Genomic DNA, 22,756 nt, shown 5'->3' with positions numbered 1-22,756 from the left:
TCCCCTACTATTGTACTACTATTGTAGTTTGCCACTGACATAAAATTAAAATCTCTTAAACAAATAGAAGTTTAAAGAATTATTTACACAGCCACCTTTACAAAAAAGATTTATATGAAGGAAAAGAAAGTTCTATGGCTTCCACAGAAAAGAAAATGCCAGGATCTAAAAGCCAGACCTAGCATAGCACACCTGATGCCCCAGCAGTGTATTTCTATAGAGGAGAGTGAGCATTAGCTGCTCTCCAGGAAGATTAAGGGAGCACCACATCAGGAAAGTCAACAGTTATCATGCACCCCCTCAAGCTCTGCTCTCTGGCGTAGCTGGCAGGTTCAGAGAGGGACCATAGAGATGACATGTGAAAACAAGCCACAACATGGCACGTTTCAAATATGCAGCCTCCAGGTCTCTCCTCATTGTAGACATAGGTGGCTGTGAGCCGAACTCAGTTCTCCATCTGTTATATTTTCCTTCTTCAGGCTGCCAGCAGGCTTCAGACCATCTTCCCTGACTTCAGACATGCAAAAATAGGCCATTCTCTGACCTTAATGAGGACAAACTTCACATAATCCCCAGTGAATAATATTGTTAGTATGAAACAGGCTATTATTTGGCACATTTGGGAACGTCACTTTTTTTATTATCAAGTAACCAATAGGCTTTGTATGATTGCCTTTCCTCCCTCAGGGCTGGTTATGAGTTCTTTGCTTCCCAAAGATAAATCCTGACAATGGCTTTTCCCTGCTCTCTGGAGGCTGAGAGCAGGCTATTACAGCCTATTGCTTTACACGTTCTTCAGAGTGAAAGCTGTGCATTAGGGATCAATAAAATAGATCACTCTTGCTTCAGGCCATTACACACACCTGCATTTATTCCTATAATAAGATGACACTGCATTCCTTAGTGTGGGTGTTTAAGAAACTTTCCCTGGGAGGAGATTACCCCATTACAGGTCCAACTACAGACCACTCTGCATTTTTTGTTATCATCTGTTTTAAGCAGCAAGACCTTGACGAAGAGGGACTGATCAGTGGTCCAGTTCAGCTTTGCCATGTTTAAGTCCCTATTATTGCTGCATGTACTGTGCAAGCTGACGAAGCAAAGCCTGTGCAGGTGTCATGGTCAACAAAACAGTTTTCTCTCAAGGAATTTCAATCAATTTAACTTATCACCAATTAACACCAACTTTTAACTTTTGATTCCTTAAATTAGGAAAAAAACCAAACAAATTTAACTTAGAGAAAGACACCTCTGCATCCCTCTTCCAGTCTCCTGCCCCTGTGCCACACATTACACCTAGTCACTTCAGAGCAGGAGGTTGGGATCAGTGCTTTTCCGTCCCTACCCAGTTGCTTCGGCATGGCCTCCTCTGCCAGCCACAGTCCCTTTGCAGTTGTACCTCCTGCTCAATCTCCTCTCCATCCCTTCCCAGATGCCTCCTTGCTCCAACCCTACTGCATGAAATAATACCTTCTTCCTCAGCGCAAGGCAGCTCTTGCCCACACAGCTGAGACAGGGCGAGATGGCCCACAGTGCTCCACAGTGTTGTGATCCTCCACACCCCCAAAAGAAATTTAGCCCTTGTACCAAACAGAGCAGCAGCAGAATCACAGGTATCAGGCACAATCCTAACACTACTACAAACTGCTTCTCTTGTCACCTCCAAGAGAGATCTTTCATAACTCAAATGATATATCTTACCATTGCTATCAATTTGCCTCCTTTTGTGAATTCTTTGGGACAGGATTTGTCTCTGATTATGTTTGCATCCTGCCTACCTTGAGCCGTACCATCTACTGTAATGAAAATAGCACACCAAATATTAACTATGTGAGCTATTAAGCATTCCTTGGCTGGTGATAACTTTCTTCCATTACTCATATTCCCTCTGTGAGTAGACGCATCAAGTGTGGGCGTAAAAAAATTGCGTTTATTTTATTTATGTAGCATCAACTTTTTTATGTATTGTATGCCATTGAGACTATTAAGTCAATTCCTGCTTTAGATTCTAGAAAGGAGACAAAAAAAAGTGGCAAACCAAGAATTTAAGCTTTGAAGGATTGTTCCATGTTGTTTTTTTCTTCACAATAGTAGTAACTTCAATCTCATAGGCCTATCAAAAGGAATTGGGCTTTAGGAAGAATACGAGTGAGTAATGCAGTGAGGCTTCATCATCCATCCCTTTTTCACACACAACACACTTTTCCCATTATTAATATTGTCAGCTTTCTAAAACACGGATCAGTCTGCTGTCTGGATTCTCAGAGCCACAGCATTTTTCCCTTCTGCATTTCATCTTACTCCTTTATACTGTTGAGGTTATAAAAAAATAAAAAAAAATTTAAAAAAAATCAGTCCCTAAGACCTAAGCTGCTGACCTTAAACTCATTTATGCCTTTTTCTATTCTTGGTGTCTTTACTGGCTTTCTTCATCTTCCATTTCCACCTCCGTTTTCATCTCATCCCCCTTCCGATTCCCCCTTTTATTCCATGGGGTCCTAATTGGCTTTGTGTCATTTTCTTTTTTTTTTTTTTTTTTTTTTTTTAGTTTCCAGTCTCTCCACTCAGTCTCATTCTTTGTGCCCTTATTTTCTCTTTTCCCTTTATCTCTTCTTGTTCTTCTAAAATTTCTCCATTACGCTCCCCCACTTTTGGATACTTTTTCCTAGTGTCTTCTTCCTTCACCACCCTATTTGGGCTCCACTTTCTGCACCACCTCTTAGGCTTAACCCTCTCTTCCCTTTCACACACTCCATGGTCTCCCTTATTTCTTCCACTTCTTCCCCGTACCTATTTTTCCCAAATCCCAACAGGCTTGTGCCCAGAAGCAGTGCAGGGCTCTGTTCCTCCATCACTGGAGATGTTGCTGGCAGCCCAGCAGAGGAGGAGATGGGGCAGATCTAAAAGCTGCAGTGAGCAAATCCCACTGCGTGGGAGCCGAAATTTGGGCACGCAGCCACATAAATGCTCAGTTTAAAGGAAGCCTTGGCCACTGAAATGGGTTGGAGCTGTGCCAGTGGGGGACTGCAGTATCTCATTACCAATTCTCTGAGCCAGTCCCCCTGACAGCATAGCTGGAGCATTGATAGCTTTTTAGGGATTTCACATTAACTAGGGCTGTATCAGGCCATTTTGTGCTTCACTGAATTTGTACATCAATCTCTCTCACTTTTGCAAGGCTTATATCTCATGAAGCACAGTGAAATCATTAACACATGATGGTTTTCAGGCTTCTCTGTTGTTTCCTGGCTCAGGATTGCCTTCTGACAAAGGGCCAGGGTCCTGCAATATTTATATGTTTTTAAAAACTCGACTGCATGTAATAATAATAATAATAATAATAACAGTCATCACGTAAAAATGGTAATCACAGATGTTAATTTTGACTGATTACACAAATAAGGAAACTAAGGCAAAGAAGTTACAAAACTTGTCAAAGCCTGTCAACTTCTTTGAAATGAAAAATCATGCCAAAGCTCCAGTTCCCAGTGCTGACCCTTTGACTGATCTTCCATGTAACTTTGGACAACATACATTTGACTTGATTGTGTTCTTCTCTGTAAGTCATATCACCAGCACTATCTTATGCCTATTTCACAGCAAATATATCAAACAAATGAAACAAATGAAACAACTTCACTCAAACCTCAGTCAAACCTCAGAAGACCCGGATATAGTGTTGTTCTTTCTAACTAGAACATCTGCAGAAGGTGTAAATATTATTAAGGCTTCAAAGGCTACATACTGAAGTAAAACCAAAAAAATACAGATTTTGGTTCAGATCAGGCATCCAAATCTGCATCTATAGCAATAATAAAAAAACAGGAGAGCTTTTTTCGTCCTGAAGCCAATTGGCCAAGCACTACCCACATCACTACAGACCAACTCTCTTGCTTCCAGCACAGGGCAGCCACATCCAAACTGGGCAATGTCTGGAGAGAGCAATTTACACCACAGCCAAATCTGCGGCCAGGCTGCACTTGCAATTTAACTGTATAAATAATTGCAGGACAAAACTGAGCCTTGCCGTCACCAATTAATTAAGCAGCACAGACACAGCCTGCCGTCCATACTATGGTCCTCAGGCAACTGTAAAGCCCAGGTTTGTGCTAGGTAACATCAGTGGCATCAACATTGTTAGGTGAGTTTTGTGATACTACAATGTGTAACTACCAGAAAAACTGTAACATTAGTTGTGCAGTTCTTAAACAATGGGGTTTTTTTATTGTTAATGATAAACTGGTGATTTTCATGGGTTTTTTTGTCCTTAGTTAACAGGATAGCATATTTCCCCATGCTTACAGGTGTTACACTCCAGTAGAAATACCATAGCCTCTATAAAGGGAATTACTGTTATTGACTGAACAGGGCTGGGATTTCACACCATAATGGATGCTGTTGCTTTAAAATGCTAGTTCTTTCCAGTTGTTGATTTCCTATCTAAGGTACATTTTTTGCTACAAAAAGATCAATAATTTATTACGCTGTCTTTTTTGGGCAATAGTTTGGGGGCATATTTTGTAAAAATGTGGCTTTTGTCCACAGAAACTACAGAAATGCCAAAAACCTAACTAATTTTTTATTTCTTCTGAAAGGTACTTGAGCATTTAAAAATCAAGGGAAGACAAACATAAGACTAGAAAATACAAATACCTCCCATTACATTGCAAAATGGCAATGAAAACCTCTCCAGGTGTAAAGTAGGGCCTGATTTTACAGTCGTTGGGTATATGTACCAATCCTGAGTATAAACACAGAGAAAGCAATCAGGCCGTGTATCAGAGTAACAAGCACTACTGATCAGAAGCAAGTCTGGGAAACTTTGGCATGCATTCTCTGAACCATGTTTATTTTAACAGGCATCTTATGGGCCTTAAAACTCCATTTTTAAGGAGGCTACAAACGGGACAAATAAGTGGACAACTGAAAGGCACTTTGTCTCTGTTAGAAACTGTCAGTGGTGCAAATGAGGCTGTTAGAAGGAAAGGATTAGTATTTGAATGACAGAGTAGGCTTCCACATTACCTTTGAGGCCTGGAACAAGAATTTGAACAGAGCAGGACTCCTCTGCAATATGTTGAGGATATCCAGACTTTAGCAGTGACAGGAAGGCAAGGCTAATTAGAGTCACCAAGAAAACCAGATCTCTCTTCATAATGAGCACTTACAGGTCACTGACTCCTAAACAAAAGAATGAATAAACAGTTAAGAATTCCAAAGACTTTCAACAGTTTCTGAACATATGCAGCATCCTACTACAAATAAAATATATTTTTGTGTGCCATAACCCACACAGAATGAGAAGAACATGTGCAGGTCCTCCAAGCAGGTTGTGTGTTCCACAGACATACATGAAACATGCAGCAGCACATTCAGCAGCTCATTTTGGTGTTAGACTGGGTAAAATAAAGCTCAGAAGAAATTTAGTTAAGAATTAGGAGATTAAGCAATGCTAATAATATGCAATTCTGTGTTCACGATTTCTTATTGGAGGCGGGGATCTGGAAAGGTCAAAGGAGAAAATATAGTACACAGCCTTGCACTGAAAGATGTTGCCACTTAGAGTGCATACTGCTCTGAAGAGGCAATTCAGTAGGTGATGAGACCAACCTAAGGGCCTGAAATTTCACTTCCCATCTACCTGAGCACTGAAATTGTGCCCAGCAAATTGTCTGATACAATAGCCCTCATGTAACTCATTGAGGGTGGAAGGTAGATAATATTTCACTATATCATGCAATGAAGTTACATAAGAGTCTTCAATAAATCCTGAAAAGTTTTACCTCTGAAACATACCCTTGTTTAAGCCTACAAGTGAAATGGCTTGCCTGTTATTAGGATGTGAAGAAATCTCTCAGAAAACAACAGTACAGAAATGGACCTTGTTTGAAAGGACCATCAAAAGTCAATATTTAGGGGATCTGTAGAAATACCCTTTGACAAAAGTGTTATTGATGTACTTCTGACATGTTTTTCCAGTCCTTTCACCAAGGCTCTGTACTACACAAACGAGCTGAAAGTGATATCAGGGTTTCAAGAGAAAGTACCTGTATATCATCTTTTATAGCTACAATACAGATGTGTGCATTTCACATCTAGAGCAAGAAGATTGGGCTATATTACTCCCCACTCCTTGATTCCCTTCAAAAATAAGCCAAGTAAGATTAGGCACAGGTGTGGGGTCAGTACGTGGGTCTGTACATCTCAACATGTTGGGAGTCTAGGAGGGTGGATCTGTTATTCTGGGGATGGCCTGAAGGCATAACTGCCCTTTAGCAGGGACAGGATAATAAGGAGCTTCAGGGTAAGAATGAGCAGATACTAAAACTTAAGGGATGGAGCAAGAGGAAGGCAGACTGCCCTCCACATGCAGCAAATTTCAGTTTTGCCTATACTATTAAAAAGCCTTGCTCTAATTTTCAGTTCCACTATCAACTCTGATATGTTTAATAGATGTCTTAGCAGCAGGACTAAGTAGACGACTTTGGAGTTGGAGGAATAAATTATACCTCTGAGTTTCTGTCCAGTTTGTGCTTCCATTATCCTCTTGGAGATAAAATGAGTAGACTGCAGCAGGGGGGTCAGATGGGAGCAGATTTTGTCTCCCCCCTCATGTGGGGACAGCACAGCATGAGTTACAGGAGAGGTTGTTCTACCTCACAACGCCCTCGCTACACCATCTGCTGCTACACCCACACTGCAGGGCAGGGGTGCTCCATAATACACCTCCCAGTTCTCACTGATCATCCAGATTCAGGGCACAAACTGGTGTACACTGTGAGCCCTTTTTGACCCAAATCTCTTCCCCAGCTTTCCTTCCAATGGAGAGTGAGGTGCAGCAGGAGGACCATGCCTGAAAAAGGTGGGGTCTATGCTTGGACCTGGGAAGAGCTCCTGGGTCAAGGGATCTTGATACAGTCATAGTCTAATGGGCTACAGCGGGGCAGGAAAACCTAAGGAAAACCACTGGTTCTGGGTAATCCTCCCATGGAGCAAGGGAGGAACAGGGACTATCTGGGGATTTTCATAGCCACAACATGCCATGCTCCCATAACGGGACAGACATGAACTACTTCATAGACAATCTTTGCCAACCAGAAAGACCCGGGAGAGTGTGGACCAAAAAAAAAGAAGTTTCCACTAAGTTGTAATGTAACAATTTTATTTTCAAGGCCTTTGTTTCAATTGCCTATTACCTTTTAGTCTAGCAGATGACAATACAGACAATCTTATTAGAGATGCATTCTGTACCCTCACCAACATTCCTGTCAGACTACTAAGTACTAATGTCATTTACAAAGTCTCCTCTCATAGCTTAGGGTGCAGTTTCTGGAGGGACACCACTCACCCATATACAGGTGTTTACAGTATATTTTTTTTTTCTCCTTTCAAGAGTGCTCAGTTCCCAAAATTTTGCTTATGTTACCACAACTAAGATGACTGCAGCTCATATATACATGTCTGAATCAGCTTTAAAGTATCTAGCTCAGGTATTGCTAGGAGCATAGAAACCCACAAAAGTACAAAACTTGGCTGCTCAAATATTTAGGCCAAATTAAGTTTTGTCACAATTACAGCAACATCACTCAAGGCTTCTCAAGAATGCAGGCAAAAATGAATTTTGCCACCCAAGGATGAGGAACCAGAGCTGGAGGAGAAGGCACATCACAAAGGTGAACACAGAGAACAGAAATGGGAAGGGCACAAAGAGTAATGGAAATTTGGATGTAAAGGTTCTACTGCCATAGATAAGCAGCAACCAGCCCAGCTCCACAGGGCTCTGACAGACAAAACGAGCAAGAAATATCTGCTGTGTTCCGATCCTCTGCTGTCTTGGCCTACTTCCTCCTTTGCCTATGCACAGAGACAGCCCAAACTACTAGAAACAAGGTCAGGCCACTAGCCACCTTACAGCTATTTTCCAGGGTTATAGAAACTATTTGACCACAGTCTTGATATAGTTTTGCAGTATCAGATCTCTGTGATAGCACCCTTCTCCCAAATATCCTCATGTGCATACCAAACAAAATACGTCACCTACATTAATCTTGAAAATTCCTAACCCCAGGGTAGAGTAGAAGGCACTGCATCTTGGTGTACTTTGTGGCTCATGGTATCCACAGTGGATGGTCCTGCCTCTTTTTGTCAAGTCCGTAATTCACAACAGTCAGCAAGCAAAAGAGTGAGCAACAAAATCTAGCCAAGAGGAAAGGTTGAGGAGAAGGGTGCTTCTCCAGATCTTCTCTTCAAAGGCTTCTAGGGCCAGTCCTGGCACTTGAATAGTCAGTGCTGGTAGACTGGAAAGTGAGGGAGTCCATGGCAAGAACAGGCTTCGCAATGCCCAGTTAGGGATCAGCGCTCCCTATGTAGGAAAGCAGTGAGTTGCGGTTGCCTCAGCCAGCCAGGAGGACATGGCAAAGACTAGTGCCTGGAAGTCTCTTCCAGACACCTGAAGGTAGGTGTTTAACCCTCAGCAGTGGCCATCTTTGAGGGAGAGGGAGTGGGACCATCTTGGACAACAGCCACACTGATGCTCTGTGGACTGAGCAAACAGAGGCCATGAGTCACAGAATCACAGAATCATCTACGTTGGAAAAGACCTTGAAGATCATCTAGTCCAACCATTAACCTAACTAAGTCCTGCCTGACTTAGCCTGCAGATCCCACCCCACAGTCCAGGAGAGCACCTGGCAACGAGCCTGCAGGACATGCTAGGCAGGGCATCCCACCGTTTCTTTGTAGCAGGGGCACTTCAGGATCCAGCAGATCAGACAAAGAGGCTTTCAAGTCAAGTGGTTCAGATACACAGCTGAAAGCCTGGGAATTAGGCAGTTTCAGCAGGAGCACCCAGAAGGTGATGATAAGGATTCTCAACAGACAAATCAGAGAAGGGAATGAAATGGCCTGAGATGGAAGAAGGAATTGAAATTAAGAGGGTGCTCCAGTCTCTGCTTTAGTGAATAAAAAGGAAGCATCACCTCTGGTTGCATTTTATGAGGTTTTAGATGTACCCAGACTACAACTGAAAGATCAAAGCCTCCAGGTACATTAAATATTAATCTGCCTTTGCAAATTCCTACACAGCTCAGAGATGAGACAGAGGCATCAAGCAGCAGAGAACTGTCAGGGCTGCTTGGTGGCTCTGCTCAGCAGCCAGATATGAAGAATTTTCTGGGAAAAACAAAACCTCCAATGAAGCTTTCATCACATTCCCCACCGCCTGCTGCTGCTGCAGGGCTTACAAACCTCAGAGACACAGGGGATACACCTCACCCTACCTCCTGATAGCTCGACTCACAGAGAAAATTGATTCATTCCAGAAAACAGAGCTTCTTAGTATCAGTCAGGTCACAAAACCCAGACCCATATGAACACTTGGGAAATTACCTTGGTCTGAGAAGAGCCACTGACAGAGGAAATCTCTGAAGAGGTTGCAGATTAAATACTTTATGGAGTCTACAACTGCAGTAAAGGGACACAGTAGTAGTAGAAATCAAACCAAAAGCACTTTGGATATCACTTTCTCCACCTTTTCCTGCGTTAAAAAGAAACCTTATTTTCTGCAGCTAAATTTGCCTTATATGATTAAAGTAAGAGTTTGAACTCCAGATATGTGCTACAGCAGTACCTTTCATTTTAAAATCCTGGAAAATTCCTTGCCTTTCTGACCTACTTTCAATCCTTTCAGGCCAAGATTCATAAAGGCATTTAGAAAACTAAATTCCACTGAAACTGGTCCTCAGAAAGACATGCCAGCCTGTTTTTTCAAACACTATCTTGGCCCTGGTATTTGGAGTATCTTCAGTGTTGGTAAAACCAATGCCAGATAGAAACCTAGAGATGTTCAGCACTTGCAAAAATATGAATATTTTCTCACTTTCTATGCAGAGGTCAGGAGTCAAAATTGCAGCACTTATAATGGTGGCCACTAAATCAGCATAAGCTGACAGCTTTGAAAAAAAAAATGAGAGAAGGAGGAAAAGGCAGCATTTAAATGTCCTTTCCTTTAAAAAAAAAAAAATAGCAAAACATCTCTATTCCCATTAGGAATGGAAACATACCAAATGCAACTAGCACAATAATTTCAAAACAACTTTTGAGATATGTCAGCTTTAGGGAATCTGCCTCAGTTGCCAAGAGAGAAGAGGTTTATTAAGCCAGGCTACAAGTGACAAGTCCTTGAGAGGTCATCAGAGAATCCCCAAGGCACCACAGACTCACTCAAAACTGCTGCAGGACCGGCCAGGCCAGCTGGCACACAGCACTCCTTGAGCTCCCCCACTTCCCCCCCAGCCGTGTATAGAAAGCTTGGAGATCACTTCAGCCAGCAAATGCCTCATGCATGAAGACCCTGTATCTGCCAGCGCCTGTTCCACAAGGGCCGGTGGCTTATTGTACAATGTTATTTTGGACCTAGAAGCAACAACACAGATGATCTGCCTAGTTGAATCCAAATGGCTGAGAAATGCTGAAGGAAAATGATGTTTGCTGGCATTAATACTCAGCCAGCCAAGAGCTATGGAGTGGCTGCAATCCTCTGTATAATCCTATGGGACTCCTCTTTGAGCTATTTTTATTTCACTGAGTTGGTTTCACTCTTATTACAATTTTTTATTATTATTTTAAAACTATACTTCATTCTCAGGGATCTGAGCTGAATTATCTATATTCTGAATTGAGTATGTTCCTGGTACAGACAGGCACACAGATCTGCAGAGCCACAGCCACATTTGGTGGGTGATTTTCCCAAGCAGGTTTGAGTCAGCGCTACAGACATATCAACAGCTTTCAACAGTTTTCACTCCCCTGACTTTTCAAGTCCTCGTCACCCACATCCCGACACCTCCCAGAACTATCTGGCAGCCTGTGTGTCCTCAAATGCCCCGGTAGGCCCTAAGCCGCATCCTAATGGATGCAACACGTGCCCACAAAATCATGCCACTGAAATGCCAGGCTGTGACAGACCTCACACTATTTCAAACATTTTGAACAGATAAAAGCCAAAAAAAAAAAGTAATTAAGTCCCAGGGCTACAAGGGTAACACCAGGGCCCAGCGCAGATCAGGGATACGTTTCTGGGGGAAGCGGGAGAGGCAGCAGGGACAAGTCTCCAGCGCTCTGCATGCAAGCTGCTTTTCACTCCTTAGCCTGAGGACTGCAGATCATTCCCTGGAGAAGATGTCTTTCACACTAGAGACGAAATCCATGTCACTGACCTCTTCTTTCTCCATTACAGCCTTGCTGATCATCCTAACCTACAGATGTTTTGCGTAGCTATGCTTTTACTTTAAGCATTTTCTCATTTGTCCTCCCAGCCCCCTCGTGCATAACCTTGGGTAATCAAGAGTTCACCGTTCAGCTGAAATATAAAAATCAGAATCAATGATAAAGCTGCTTAAACAATGGGTGATCATTTTCGTAATGTTCCAACGCTCTGAAGTTAAATTCTATGTGTTGATTTAAAGGTTAAAGCAATAGGCTTGAAAGATTTTTTTTGAATCCTTAAATGTTAATACCGTACAATTGCAAAAATGAGGACCGTAACTGCCGTGACTACAAAGTCTCTGTGAAATCTATGGAGCATGGAGTAGCATAAAGCAGAGACATAACACATTTCAGGTCCTGATGATGCTGAAGAACAGCGAGGTTTGCTGCAGAGGACAAAAGAGTGAGTCTAAGCTGATGGGAAGCTAACATTACCTAAAAGCCTAACTGATAGGAAGTCATTGGTTACTCCCTAAAGTACACTTAATTCTGGCTCAATACAGCTATTTCCTCAGCTGATGTTTGTGAGGTGTAAGGGACTATTATTTCTGACTGTACAACGTAGGTGCCCTTGTCATACATAGGAATAGTAGCCTCACTTTTCATCAGGAAGAATGTTTTTAAAAATTGAGACAAAATTCTTACTGATGTAGTTCTGCTGAAGTCAATGAGTTTATGTCAGAATTAACTTACTGTCATCTGTGCTGAAAATATAAAATCAGAGCTTTAGCAAGGGTGAGATGAAAATAGTGCCAGTGTTTTCAAAACCTGTAACTAGAGGGAGATGGGACCCATGTGATTTCTTACCCCAAGTGACAAATCTCTCACAATAGCTCTATACAGGTTTTTTTAGATAGTAGAGAATAACACTCAAGTAGAATTTTTCTTTGTCTGTGTATCTCTCAGAGACAAAGAGAAATGTAAACAAAATTTCTCCTACAATGTTTTAATCAAAATCCCTAGTAGATGACCATATCTCTGCCATAGCCTCATTTGCAGCTATAGTTTACAGACATAGTTTGTAATTTTGGGTGCCATCCTTGATATATGTCAGAGCAAATCTTCAGTATTTTTAACCACCCCAAAATCAAAAAATATGCACAGCTCAAATATAGGTGTGAGTTTTTCTAAACCCTGTGTCTAAATTGTCTCAGTTCAGCACCATTCCTATAAAGCATCTACATGAGAACCTGACGGTATTCCCACACACCCGTCTGTAGGAACTAAACCACCAAGGATTCACCAAGAATCAGTGAATGATGTGCAGAATGATGCAGGGTACATTTCTTTACATGGATAAATACATATTATTTACATATGCATTTGACATCTTATTTCTGAAGCTTTAAGACATCACTTTTCAGTCCTCCACGTCCACAGAGGCTTAGGATTGGCTGTAGAAGTTGGGATATTTGTGCAATATTTAGGTGCTTAAGACCCATTCAACCATTTTAGGCTTTTCAATATGTTCTCACCCTCCAGGTATTTAGAGGTTTTCCAGGTGGGCCTGACAGTTGTCTTCTTGAGGGCATTGGACAGGCTCCAAAGGCAAACTTAACCTGAGGAGAGTGGTCTCAGTCCCACAGCTACATTCTTGGAGGTGCAGAGAAGAGGCAGAGAGGTCTATCAAGGCCCCATCCAATCACCCCAGACATGTCAGCAATGGCACATGCTTTTTGCACAACAGAAATGCCACTCAAGTATTGATCCAAAAGGTGAGAAGTACCAGCTGTGGAATATCCTTAACTTAAAAGGATTTGAACCCACAGCTCCAGTTCCCCAGGAGAGTAATGGACTCAGTAGGTGATATTAGACTACACCCAGTCATGTCATATTAAAGGATAGAAGGCAAGCTGGGAAGAAGCCTAGTGGTAGGACACTAGAATAAAAAGGACAAAATGAATGTTTTCCCTTCCCTGCTTTCTGTTTTTATGTCTTACAATTGATTCATGTATAAACACATGGACAGGTCAGGAACGCCCAGAGAGAAGACAAAATCTAAGCAAAGCAGTTTATGAGGATAGAGGAAGAGTAGAGACAAGAGAAGAGACATAGGACGTAGACTACTAGTGGGAGAACACAAAGCAGAAGCGAAAAAACAGAGAGTCCTGACCAAGGGAGTGTGGCAGAGGAAGGACAGAGGGATAGATGGCACCATCCCAGAGTGCAAGTAGATGGGAGAAAGGTATGCTTTCAGTTGCCCCAGCATTCTACTCCTCACTGAGGAGTAGCACAAACACAAAAGGGCAGAAACAGCTTTTGCCCCCATTTTCTCACGCATTAGATATGCAACAGCTGCAAGTACGGCACCTCAAAAAGTGAACTACAAGACAGAGCACAGCTGGCATTAGGAGATGCCTATTTAGCAAGACAACTTTGCTTAGATCCAGATCTCACGCTAGCAGAAGTTATAAGCAGACCCTTGGGTAAGATTTAACCATTCTGGTTTAGGTGCTCAGTCTGAGAAAAACACCCTGAGCTCCCTGTATAATCAAATCAGAGAAAGGCACCTTCGCATGGGGATTCATTTCACCCCAAAACAGGACAGAATTTACTCTGGAGGTATCTATTCATTGCCCAGTATGACTAGCTCAGCCTTGAAGGTATGTAAGGTTACGTGAGGGGAGTCCCACCGTTGCTAATTAGCTAAGCCAATCTATGGGAGGGCTAACAGCAGCCTGGCTTCCCCACTGCAGTCACACGTTACCCTCCCCTTCTCTGTACTGTCACCAACCACCAGCTGATCTTATCATGAGCTAGCACAGGCTGCTACGCCAGCAGAAAGCTATTCTTCTTTTTGTAATGTTATTTTTCAGTTGATTTAGTTCCTTGGTTCCTGCTGAGGGTAAAATGGCCATCATTCCTGTGAAAAATGTTGCCAGCCAGGGAAAGAAATGCCCTTGGCAGCAGCTGAGATAGCCTTCAGCATGTTATAAAATTGTGCCCTTGCATGCCAGCAGCATACAGAAAACAGAAAGATGCGTAAGTGAAAGAATTAAAGTGACTAAATTCACAAAAAAAACCAAAACAAAACACCAGCACATAATTAGAGTGGGAACATTTTAAAAGGAGGAAAGATATGGCAAAATACCAGGCTGCAATGGAAAATAATATCCAGCAAAAGATACAGAGCACCAGAGATACAACAACATGAGGCATTTTGCAATAACACGCAAGCCACCAAGAGTCATGGAAATGATCCAAGAGTGTTATCCTCAAATGACAAGGACATACTTCTCGGAATGATATCCTCAATATAACAAAACACCATGGTACATAAGCATGCACGATCAAAATCTTGCATTTGAATTGGGGCAGTGTCAATGCAATTTCATCAAAAGGTTATTTTTATTCTCAGGCTGGGGATCTGCAGAGACCAAATAACACTCTACATGTGATCCTATGCTGAACCCTTCATATCAGCTCCCATGAGCCCGGGAAAAGGAGGGAAATAAGTTATATTGGTGACAGAAAGACCAACAATACCTTCAGTAAAACGGCCAAACCTCAATGTAAGAGAAAAATTAAGAGCATCAGAGCAAAAAGCAAGCCTCACAGGAAATACAGCCACATATCTTCACTGGACAAATGAAGGGTAAACTTGATAACAATAGTACTATTGAATGTCCTTTCACTCTTAGAGCTCTGAAACACCTTTCCAATTGCAGATAAGGAAAAAAGACAAAAGGAAGGGGAACCTACCAAAGCACCTCCCCAGATTACAAGAAAATACATGGCTGGTACATAGAAATGGTTGTAGAAGCAAAACGCAGTGGAAGAAAACCAGGTTTCTATGGGTCTGATGTGACTTAGTAAAAGCACACGCAAAGATACACGATTCCTGCAGACGACTAGACATTAACAAAGTTCTCAGAAGTCAAAGTATTCTTACACTAGTATGCTACAGCAGACTTTCACTGATCAGTCTATATTACTGGCAGTAGTCATAATCCTACTTATAAGGTATGCCAAATGGAAGTCAGCTGAAAGAATACCTTTCAGTGGCAAAACATTTCCCAGAGCAGTTCTTATATATACACCACAACGTGTGCATTAGAAATCCTTTGCCGTGTACAATGCACTGGTGTACAAATATTTTTAAAAATTGAGAAAGAGTACAAGTGATTGGACGAAGGTTTGAGATGCTTTTGATAATCTCATCTCATTTTTTTAAAAAAAAGTGAATTCAGAAAGAAACAGATAAAATGTGTAGAACACAATCTGCAAACAAGGACGTTTATCTGATTCATATAAACTGAAGGTGTTACTTCTCTTATCCATATACCACAATGCTTCTGCTACCAAAAAATTCTTGAGTATGATAACTCTTTGTGAATTTTTCATTAAAGTCCTTCCATCTAACCAACTGCCCTGAGAGATTTCTTTATTTTAATAATGTACATTTCTAGGGAAGGATATAACAAGCTATGTTAAGTAAGTGATAACTACTGACATTTCCACCTGCTTTGATACTCTAACAATAGCAGCAGATGCATTTTTCACACAGCCAGAACATGACCGGAGGCCAGTTGTGCACAAATTAAGAAGCTGCACAATCAGCTAAGCAGCGATCACCTGAACCTCAGCGTGTATCTGTTCAGCATTTACAGGGAACTTACAGGAACAAAACCTAATGCTACTGCTCTGATTACGTTGCTGCCAGTAAAAGAAAAGGCTTCAGAAGTGTTAAAGACTACACTGACCTTGCCCTGGCTGAAATCCCAGCATCTGTCAGTTGACTTAAGCAAAGGAAGAACAAACCACAAAAACGAGACTTTCCACAGGTACTCTGCTGCCAAAAAGGTAATGGAGGAACCAATTCTAAACATATAAAGAAACTCCATGTATCCAACACTATAGTTGTAACATTTAACATCATCTTCCCTAAAATCAAGGAACAATGTGAACGCAATCTGTGCAAACCAAGTCTAAATGGGTAAATGCATGTTTAAATAGAGAGTTGCTTAGAAGACAGAGTAAAAATTATTATGACCAGAATCATTAACAAAGCACCTCATAGGCCGTGGCATCAAATGCCAACAGATTTGTTTTACATGAAAGGATGCACACGTGTAGTTGTAGCTGATATAACAACTTCCCTGGGCATATCAAGTTGGCATTGCTTACACAAGCTTGACACACACCATCCAGAAACTAAAGTCAGGGTTTGCAAGACATGGGATGCCCAGCTGGTCTCTTTTCAGATGGGAGGGTTTCAAGTTGACAGTAAAACCGCCCCAGCATCTACAGAGAGTGCTGTTTTTCAACAGTGTACTAAGTTCCCATTATACCCACAGCACTGTGGAAGTAGATATAGCAGTGGGCATGGTCTGCATAAAAATCCATGGTCATTTAAATCACTTCTGGTATAAACCTATTTACCCATCTCCACAAAACTTGCGAAGATAATACAGTTGCCTCCACATACGACACAGTTTAAACTTAAATAGTCCAACCTAAATAATTCTGGAGACATGATACTCAAGACATGAAGATATTTGGAAACTGGTAGAAATTCTCACATTCTACCTAAGAAGAACGTCACAAGGACTTCTTTAGACAAATCAGGTTCCTCATCGCTATTTCCTCAACAAAACAAGCAAAGATATTTATGAACGCTCTGTGAAAAAATATGCCTTGTTCTTTTAAGGACTGACCTTGAAAAGAAAGTACAGAAAAATTTATAATTCTCCCTTGATGAGTTAAGATTTAGTATTATGTTAAGAATTATTTAAATGGAGCAGACATAAGGAAATAGCTATATATGTTGCCAACAGATTTTAAACTAATTTTGAATTATTTAATTATAAATTACTGTAATATATTCATGCATTCATGAAGGTTTTATACAACATTTATAAAAACTACAGATTTTTTTGCCCTCCTCAATTACATGAAAGGCAATTCTGACATTACGGTATTAAACAACAAAGGAAGGAAACCTCCAACAAAGAGGTTTTTCAGCTGCAGCTCATAACATGGCTCTCATTACATCATCTCACCTCATCTCTGCATTGGCTTTAAACTGCAAGTTCATTGCACAACTAGAGAGAAACATTGTAAACGCATCTGCTGATGCTGCTGACAGATCCGCCACCCTGGAGTCTCCGCAGTGTGCGTAAGCAGTGCTTCTCCTGCTCTGTGACATGTCCTCAGTATATGTCTCCCTAACATTTCTTGTACGTAACTCCACTAACCAGCCAGTCATCAGAGACCTGTTTTCTCATTAACACCATTCTGACAAGAGAGCTGAGAGACATTTTTCTTTTCCTACGTAATAAGACATTTTTTGCTGTTTCCTGTGCTAGGCCTTCTTTACATTCTTGTCTGGTGTTTTTATTTTGATTGGCTGCAATTACCATGCCATCTAACATTGCCAGTTCCTTCACATACTAGGTTTTTTTAAAGCTCTTTGCTTTAATTGACCAAAATTAGATGTTCTCTTATATACCCTTCTCTGATGATAATCCTAAAATTCTACTTACATTAATTAATATCCTTACAAAAAACTCCATGCTTTCTTGTCTCCCCCTTAACTCTGATACAATCAACAGCCTTTGGTGTACAGGATTCATTTAAAGAAAGTGCTTGTGAAGACTTCTAAAATGGATGCAAGTTATTTTGGTGCCTTCTTTAGTGAAGGTGAACGATTTACGAACAATTCAGCCTCTGAGCAGTGTGTTCTTTAGCCAGCCAAGCACTACTTCATGTAAGCTTCATTGTCTAGCCCTTGCAGCACAGAAACAAGCAGACTGCCCTCAGCATTCAGACCAGATGGAGATCAAATCAACCCCCAATCCATGGTCTCTTGGAGGCCCATAGACTATTTCTAAGGAGTCCACTAAAGATCAATAACTGCATGCCTATTATCAGTAAGGTTCAATGTCTGCTGAAATCATCACCATCACAGGAGAATTTGGAGGTATCCACAACTAAGCCTGAAAATCACTCAAACTGAAATTCTTAGATTGCTCTCTGTAGGATTTCTTGTTATTAGTTATGCTTATTCCACAGCTAGTGAATCATACTAACAGGATAAAAAAAAATAAAAAAATAATAAAAAAAAAAAAATCACAGAGTGAGCCATGCTTAAGACTAAAGACAGGCACCAGGAACCTGAGCACAGCTATGGACACAGCTTCATTCTTCAAGGTTCCCACTCAAAAAACAGCCAGAGTTGAAGCAGCTTCTCCTTCTACTCTCCATCCTTTGCTCTCATTCTTCACCCCTAAACCTCCAGAGGAAAGCTGCTGAAGTCAACACTGGCAACACTACCACTGAATCTGTACCTGTGGCCTCTTCCCAAGTCCAAACAAAGCATCCAAAACCATCTCCTAACAATTCAGCCACCTTAAGAGGGCAGGAAGTGCCTGTGGTTTTGTCAGGAAACTTCCTTGAGTGCCTAAACTCTTCTTACTGCACAGACCAGAAATGGCCAACGTTTTGCCTGAAGAGAATAAAAAGACACTATTTGCTCACCTAGCCCATTTATGCCCATCAAGGAAACGTGACTAAACTCCTTCAGTCTCCTCTAAGCACACTGTAAGCAGGAAGGTTAATAGAAAACACAGCCATTCCCTTCCAAAACAGGGTGGGAAGATGTCTCTCTCTTGCAGACTAGCTTATTATGGGAGTGCTCATGCCAAAGGAATAGACTTCCCTGGACTGTTTAGGCTTTCTCTTCTTTTCTAAAATCAAAGCAGTGTCAACATCAGAAACTGTCTTGGGAGCTGTGGACACAATCTTGGATGTTCAGTGGTCCCACTTCCAAATTACTGTGTTGGTGACTGACAAGGGCACCTTTCCAGCAGATGGGAGGTTGGGGTTTGAAGCAGTGCAATGAGCTGCATGCAGATCTCCTGCTTCCCAAGTAAGTGCTCCCAGTCAGCAGATTATTACATGACAGCTGGGTAACAGCAGTCCATTTTTCAAAGAGGACTGTAGGAAACTGTTTTTTCAGAGCCAGTTTTCAGTCTCCATGCCTGAAGGACAACTGGGCACACACATTCAAGGCAAGGTTCCAGCTTCTGGAACTGAAGTTCCTGCAGGCACTTGGCACTAAAGGTGGTGAATTTATCCACTCCCACATGCAGCAGAGGGAATCCCGAAGCATCTCCCTCACAAGCATTTTCCAGACGGCTGCTGTGGCTATCACACACTTTGCTGGCTGTGGTGAGTCACTTTGTTCAGCACTTAGCTCTCCTCCATTAGCTCCATATAGCATGTAAACACTGTGGATTCTTGGTCTGGGGCCAGGTATCTAACTTGCAGCACTGTTAAATTGTTTATTCATGTCCATGTTTCATTCACATGCTTTATTGTTAGACTAGATGATCTTTAAAGGTCCATTCCATCCCAAGCCATTCCATGATTCAGTGTAGAAGAAAACCAATGTAAAACCTAACCATCTGTCTTATTGCTCTGTTCTGGCCTCCAGAACACGCTATGGACCTCCTAATCAATCTACTGATACAGTTTTGAGGAAGCAGTGTCCAGTCGCAGCAACTAAGGATCCTCGGATCCTAATCAACAAGGAAGAGACTGGTCCAGTGATAAAGAACTCGAGCAGATCAACTTCCATTCTCTCCTTGCCTACAGACAATTTATATAACTACAGGCAAATCACTCAGGACTTTATTTTTCTGAAGAGGCACTTAGATGGATAAGATGAGACCTCGTTGGATTTTCAAAACCAGCTCTTTTTAAAGCTTCAGACTTCTAGTAGGTTGTTTTCCTCTTGACTTAAGAGTTTACCTAGCTCTTCAAATCCAGCCATACTCCCCTGCAGCTTTCAGTTCCAAATATATAAAATGGAGCACTTTTAGCATAAAAGTTGGCAGAAGTACTAACAAAGCTTTAGAAACATTTTTAAATGTTCCCTCCCTTGCACAGGTGTTGGCACGGCTGAAAACATCAAAAGGCTTTAAGCCTTTCTACTGACATATCAAATGCTTTTAAAGGGTCCTACTCTCACAGCCCACAAACAGGATGGTTTGTGGCTCATGTGCAAACCAGAAGGAAGTGCTCGAATTTTAAGAAGCTGATGGCTAGTTATCAACCAGTAATCCGAGGGGCTTTGCCTGTGGTTGATGCCTTACAAGCCCAATCTGTACCTCTTTCACTAGACTACCTTTCCCAAAATACATCCTAACACTGCTCTCATGGGGAAATGAAAATAGCACAACCCTGACCACACAGCCTTATGGGAAACATGGTTCAGCTATGAAGTCCAGCCAGTTGTGAAGTGCAATGCAAAGCACAAACTACACTTCCCAGGAGACACCACGAGAATATTTTTGGCTAAACTCGTCTGATTTTCAGCCAGAATACTTTGACAAAAGAACTAAACTACCCCAGAAAAGTGACACTTTTCTTTAAAAAGCTACCCTGCCAAAAGCCTTCCTACTTCAAAACGATTCTGGTTCAAGATTTTTTGGACAGCCCTAAAGATGGCTAAATAAGAGCTTTAGAAACAATGTAAAATCACTCAAAAGTGATCAGAAAAAAAAGCCTTCAGCATAACATACAATTTATAAGTTACACAGTAGATTTCTGCTGCTTCCACAGTGCAATTCTCTGCTGACTCTAAGACTGCGCCATGTTTAAAATGCCATTTTGACTATGAATTTAAGTTACATATTCTCTTTCATGTATTAATTATAGCAATAATTTCATTTTAACAGATACATCTATGAATTTTCTGAAAGACATTCCAAATATTTTTAAAAGGAATACTCAACTTGGAAGTATTACTTCTTGTCTACAACATCTGCCTACCTTATTTATGCTGCATCAGTAGCATAGTAAAATTTTAGGGATATGTCTAATGAGTTGTCACAGATTAACATATCCTAATATTGTTATAAATCAGACCTTTAAATCAACGTTTGTTTTATATTCTCTGATCACTGTAATGCCTTAATTGTTCATGATCATGTAAAGAAATACAAAAAATCTCAGCTAGAGAGGGAAACATAGGACAGTAGTTTTTACATTTACTACATTTTTAAAATCTTTCAATACCGAAAGGTCAAAGTTGTAGTATTTCCAGCCCAGAGGCTCTTTCTGTTTCACTGTACAGCAAGTGAAGTTGGGTATTTCAGTTCTCCATAGTGATTTGATTTTCCTAGAAAACAATCCCCCTCCTAAATTTCACTGCCTGTATCAAGCGCACATGTACGTATGCACAGAGGTCAGAATGGAAACTCGCAAGTCCCTTTATGAATCCTATTTTTCATACCTCATGTCTGAAAGCAGGCATGTGGCCTTCTGGTTACTGAAGTACAGCTTACTCTCATATTCCAGCTCATTTAGACCAAAATTTTATATCTTTACACACCCTTAAATTTCATTAAGCATTCCTGTATATTACTACTTACAACTTGATTTGGTTTTCACTGAGTTTGCTCTTAATTATCCAGTGGTGTAATTCCAGCCCTTACTGGATCTTCTGTCATCTGCTTAATTTCTGCAATGTCAGTCTTCATTCCCTGCTTTGCAGCTGTATTAAAAGCTCACTTTTTAGATTAGAAAACAGCCAGTCACTTAGGAATAAAAGTATTGGAAAAAAATGTGGAGAAAAGCACTTAATATTTCCAAAATTAAACTGATGTTGATTATCTGTTAGCAGGAATTACAACCCATTAATGAACTGTGGTAACTTTGAATTGTAGGAAAAGTTAAAATTCATATGCTCTTTTGTCTTTCCCTGCTCAAAGGAAAGCAAGATCTTTCAACTGTATTTGTACATTTTAAATACAAATCCCCCACTAAACAGGAATTCAGTGATTTAACCCACATGGGTGTTTCTCAATAGAAAGGTCCAACATTATCTGATAGAATCGAGTGAGCTCTTACTTCCCTTACCTTCCCCTACTATTTGAGGATCATCAATCATATTCTGCCACTTACAAAACAGTCCCCTAACAAACATCCAGGCTTTTCCCTCTACTGTCTTCTAAAGAGTGAAAGTATAAAAGTCTCTTACCTTACGGTTGCTGAGAAGATGGGAACTGCTGAATGCTTTGTGCCTGCAGGGACACTGCACAGATGAACCTCATTGCTGCTGTTTACAGAAGTCTGACAGTTTTTAATTTGAAAAGAGGTTGTCTTTTGCTTTTCGACAGTTCAACAAATCAGACAAAACAGTTGCAAGTGTTATCTGTAAACAGCTTCCTGTTTGAAATAGATCAGCTGTCCTGCAGGACAATAATTAGGAAAGAAGTGTGGGAAAGCTGAAGAGGTCCATGATGTAAGCTTTTTATTTTGGGAATGTACTTTTTTGGGAATGCACTCTTACTCTCCCCTCCTCCTCTCTAGCAGAGAACCCCTTTTTAACCATTTACAACTATTCAGCTCTAAGCCATGCATGCACACTGCCCCAGTATAGCACTTTTCTGGCTTTGCTTCAGTGAATATGAGAACACATGAAATGCAGCACTGAATGTGTCTTAGCCGGATAATTAACACACTCTCCCCTTACTGAAATTCT

The 22,756-nt window shown here is 41.1% G+C and overlaps 1 protein-coding gene across 2 annotated transcripts in view; it reads right to left on the bottom strand.

Moving 5' to 3' along the window:
- Positions 1-22,405, bottom strand: part of COLEC11 (collectin subfamily member 11) — a 39,614-nt gene extending 17,209 nt beyond the window's left edge. For both annotated transcript variants that reach the window (XM_074820799.1, XM_074820800.1), the window contains exons 1-2: positions 22,253-22,405; positions 5,026-5,181 (exon numbers count right to left, since the gene is read on the bottom strand). In XM_074820799.1, coding sequence (XP_074676900.1) covers positions 5,026-5,155 — 130 coding nt within the window. In that variant the 5' untranslated portion in view covers positions 5,156-5,181; positions 22,253-22,405. The remainder of the gene's footprint in view (positions 1-5,025; positions 5,182-22,252) is intronic.
- Positions 22,406-22,756: the final 351 nt, after the last annotated feature.

Source organism: Strix aluco, chromosome 3 (assembly GCF_031877795.1).
Source record: "Strix aluco isolate bStrAlu1 chromosome 3, bStrAlu1.hap1, whole genome shotgun sequence".
Classification (NCBI taxonomy): domain Eukaryota; kingdom Metazoa; phylum Chordata; class Aves; order Strigiformes; family Strigidae; genus Strix; species Strix aluco.
Note: the sequence above shows the minus strand (reverse complement) of the source record. Positions and strands in the feature narration are given on the sequence as shown.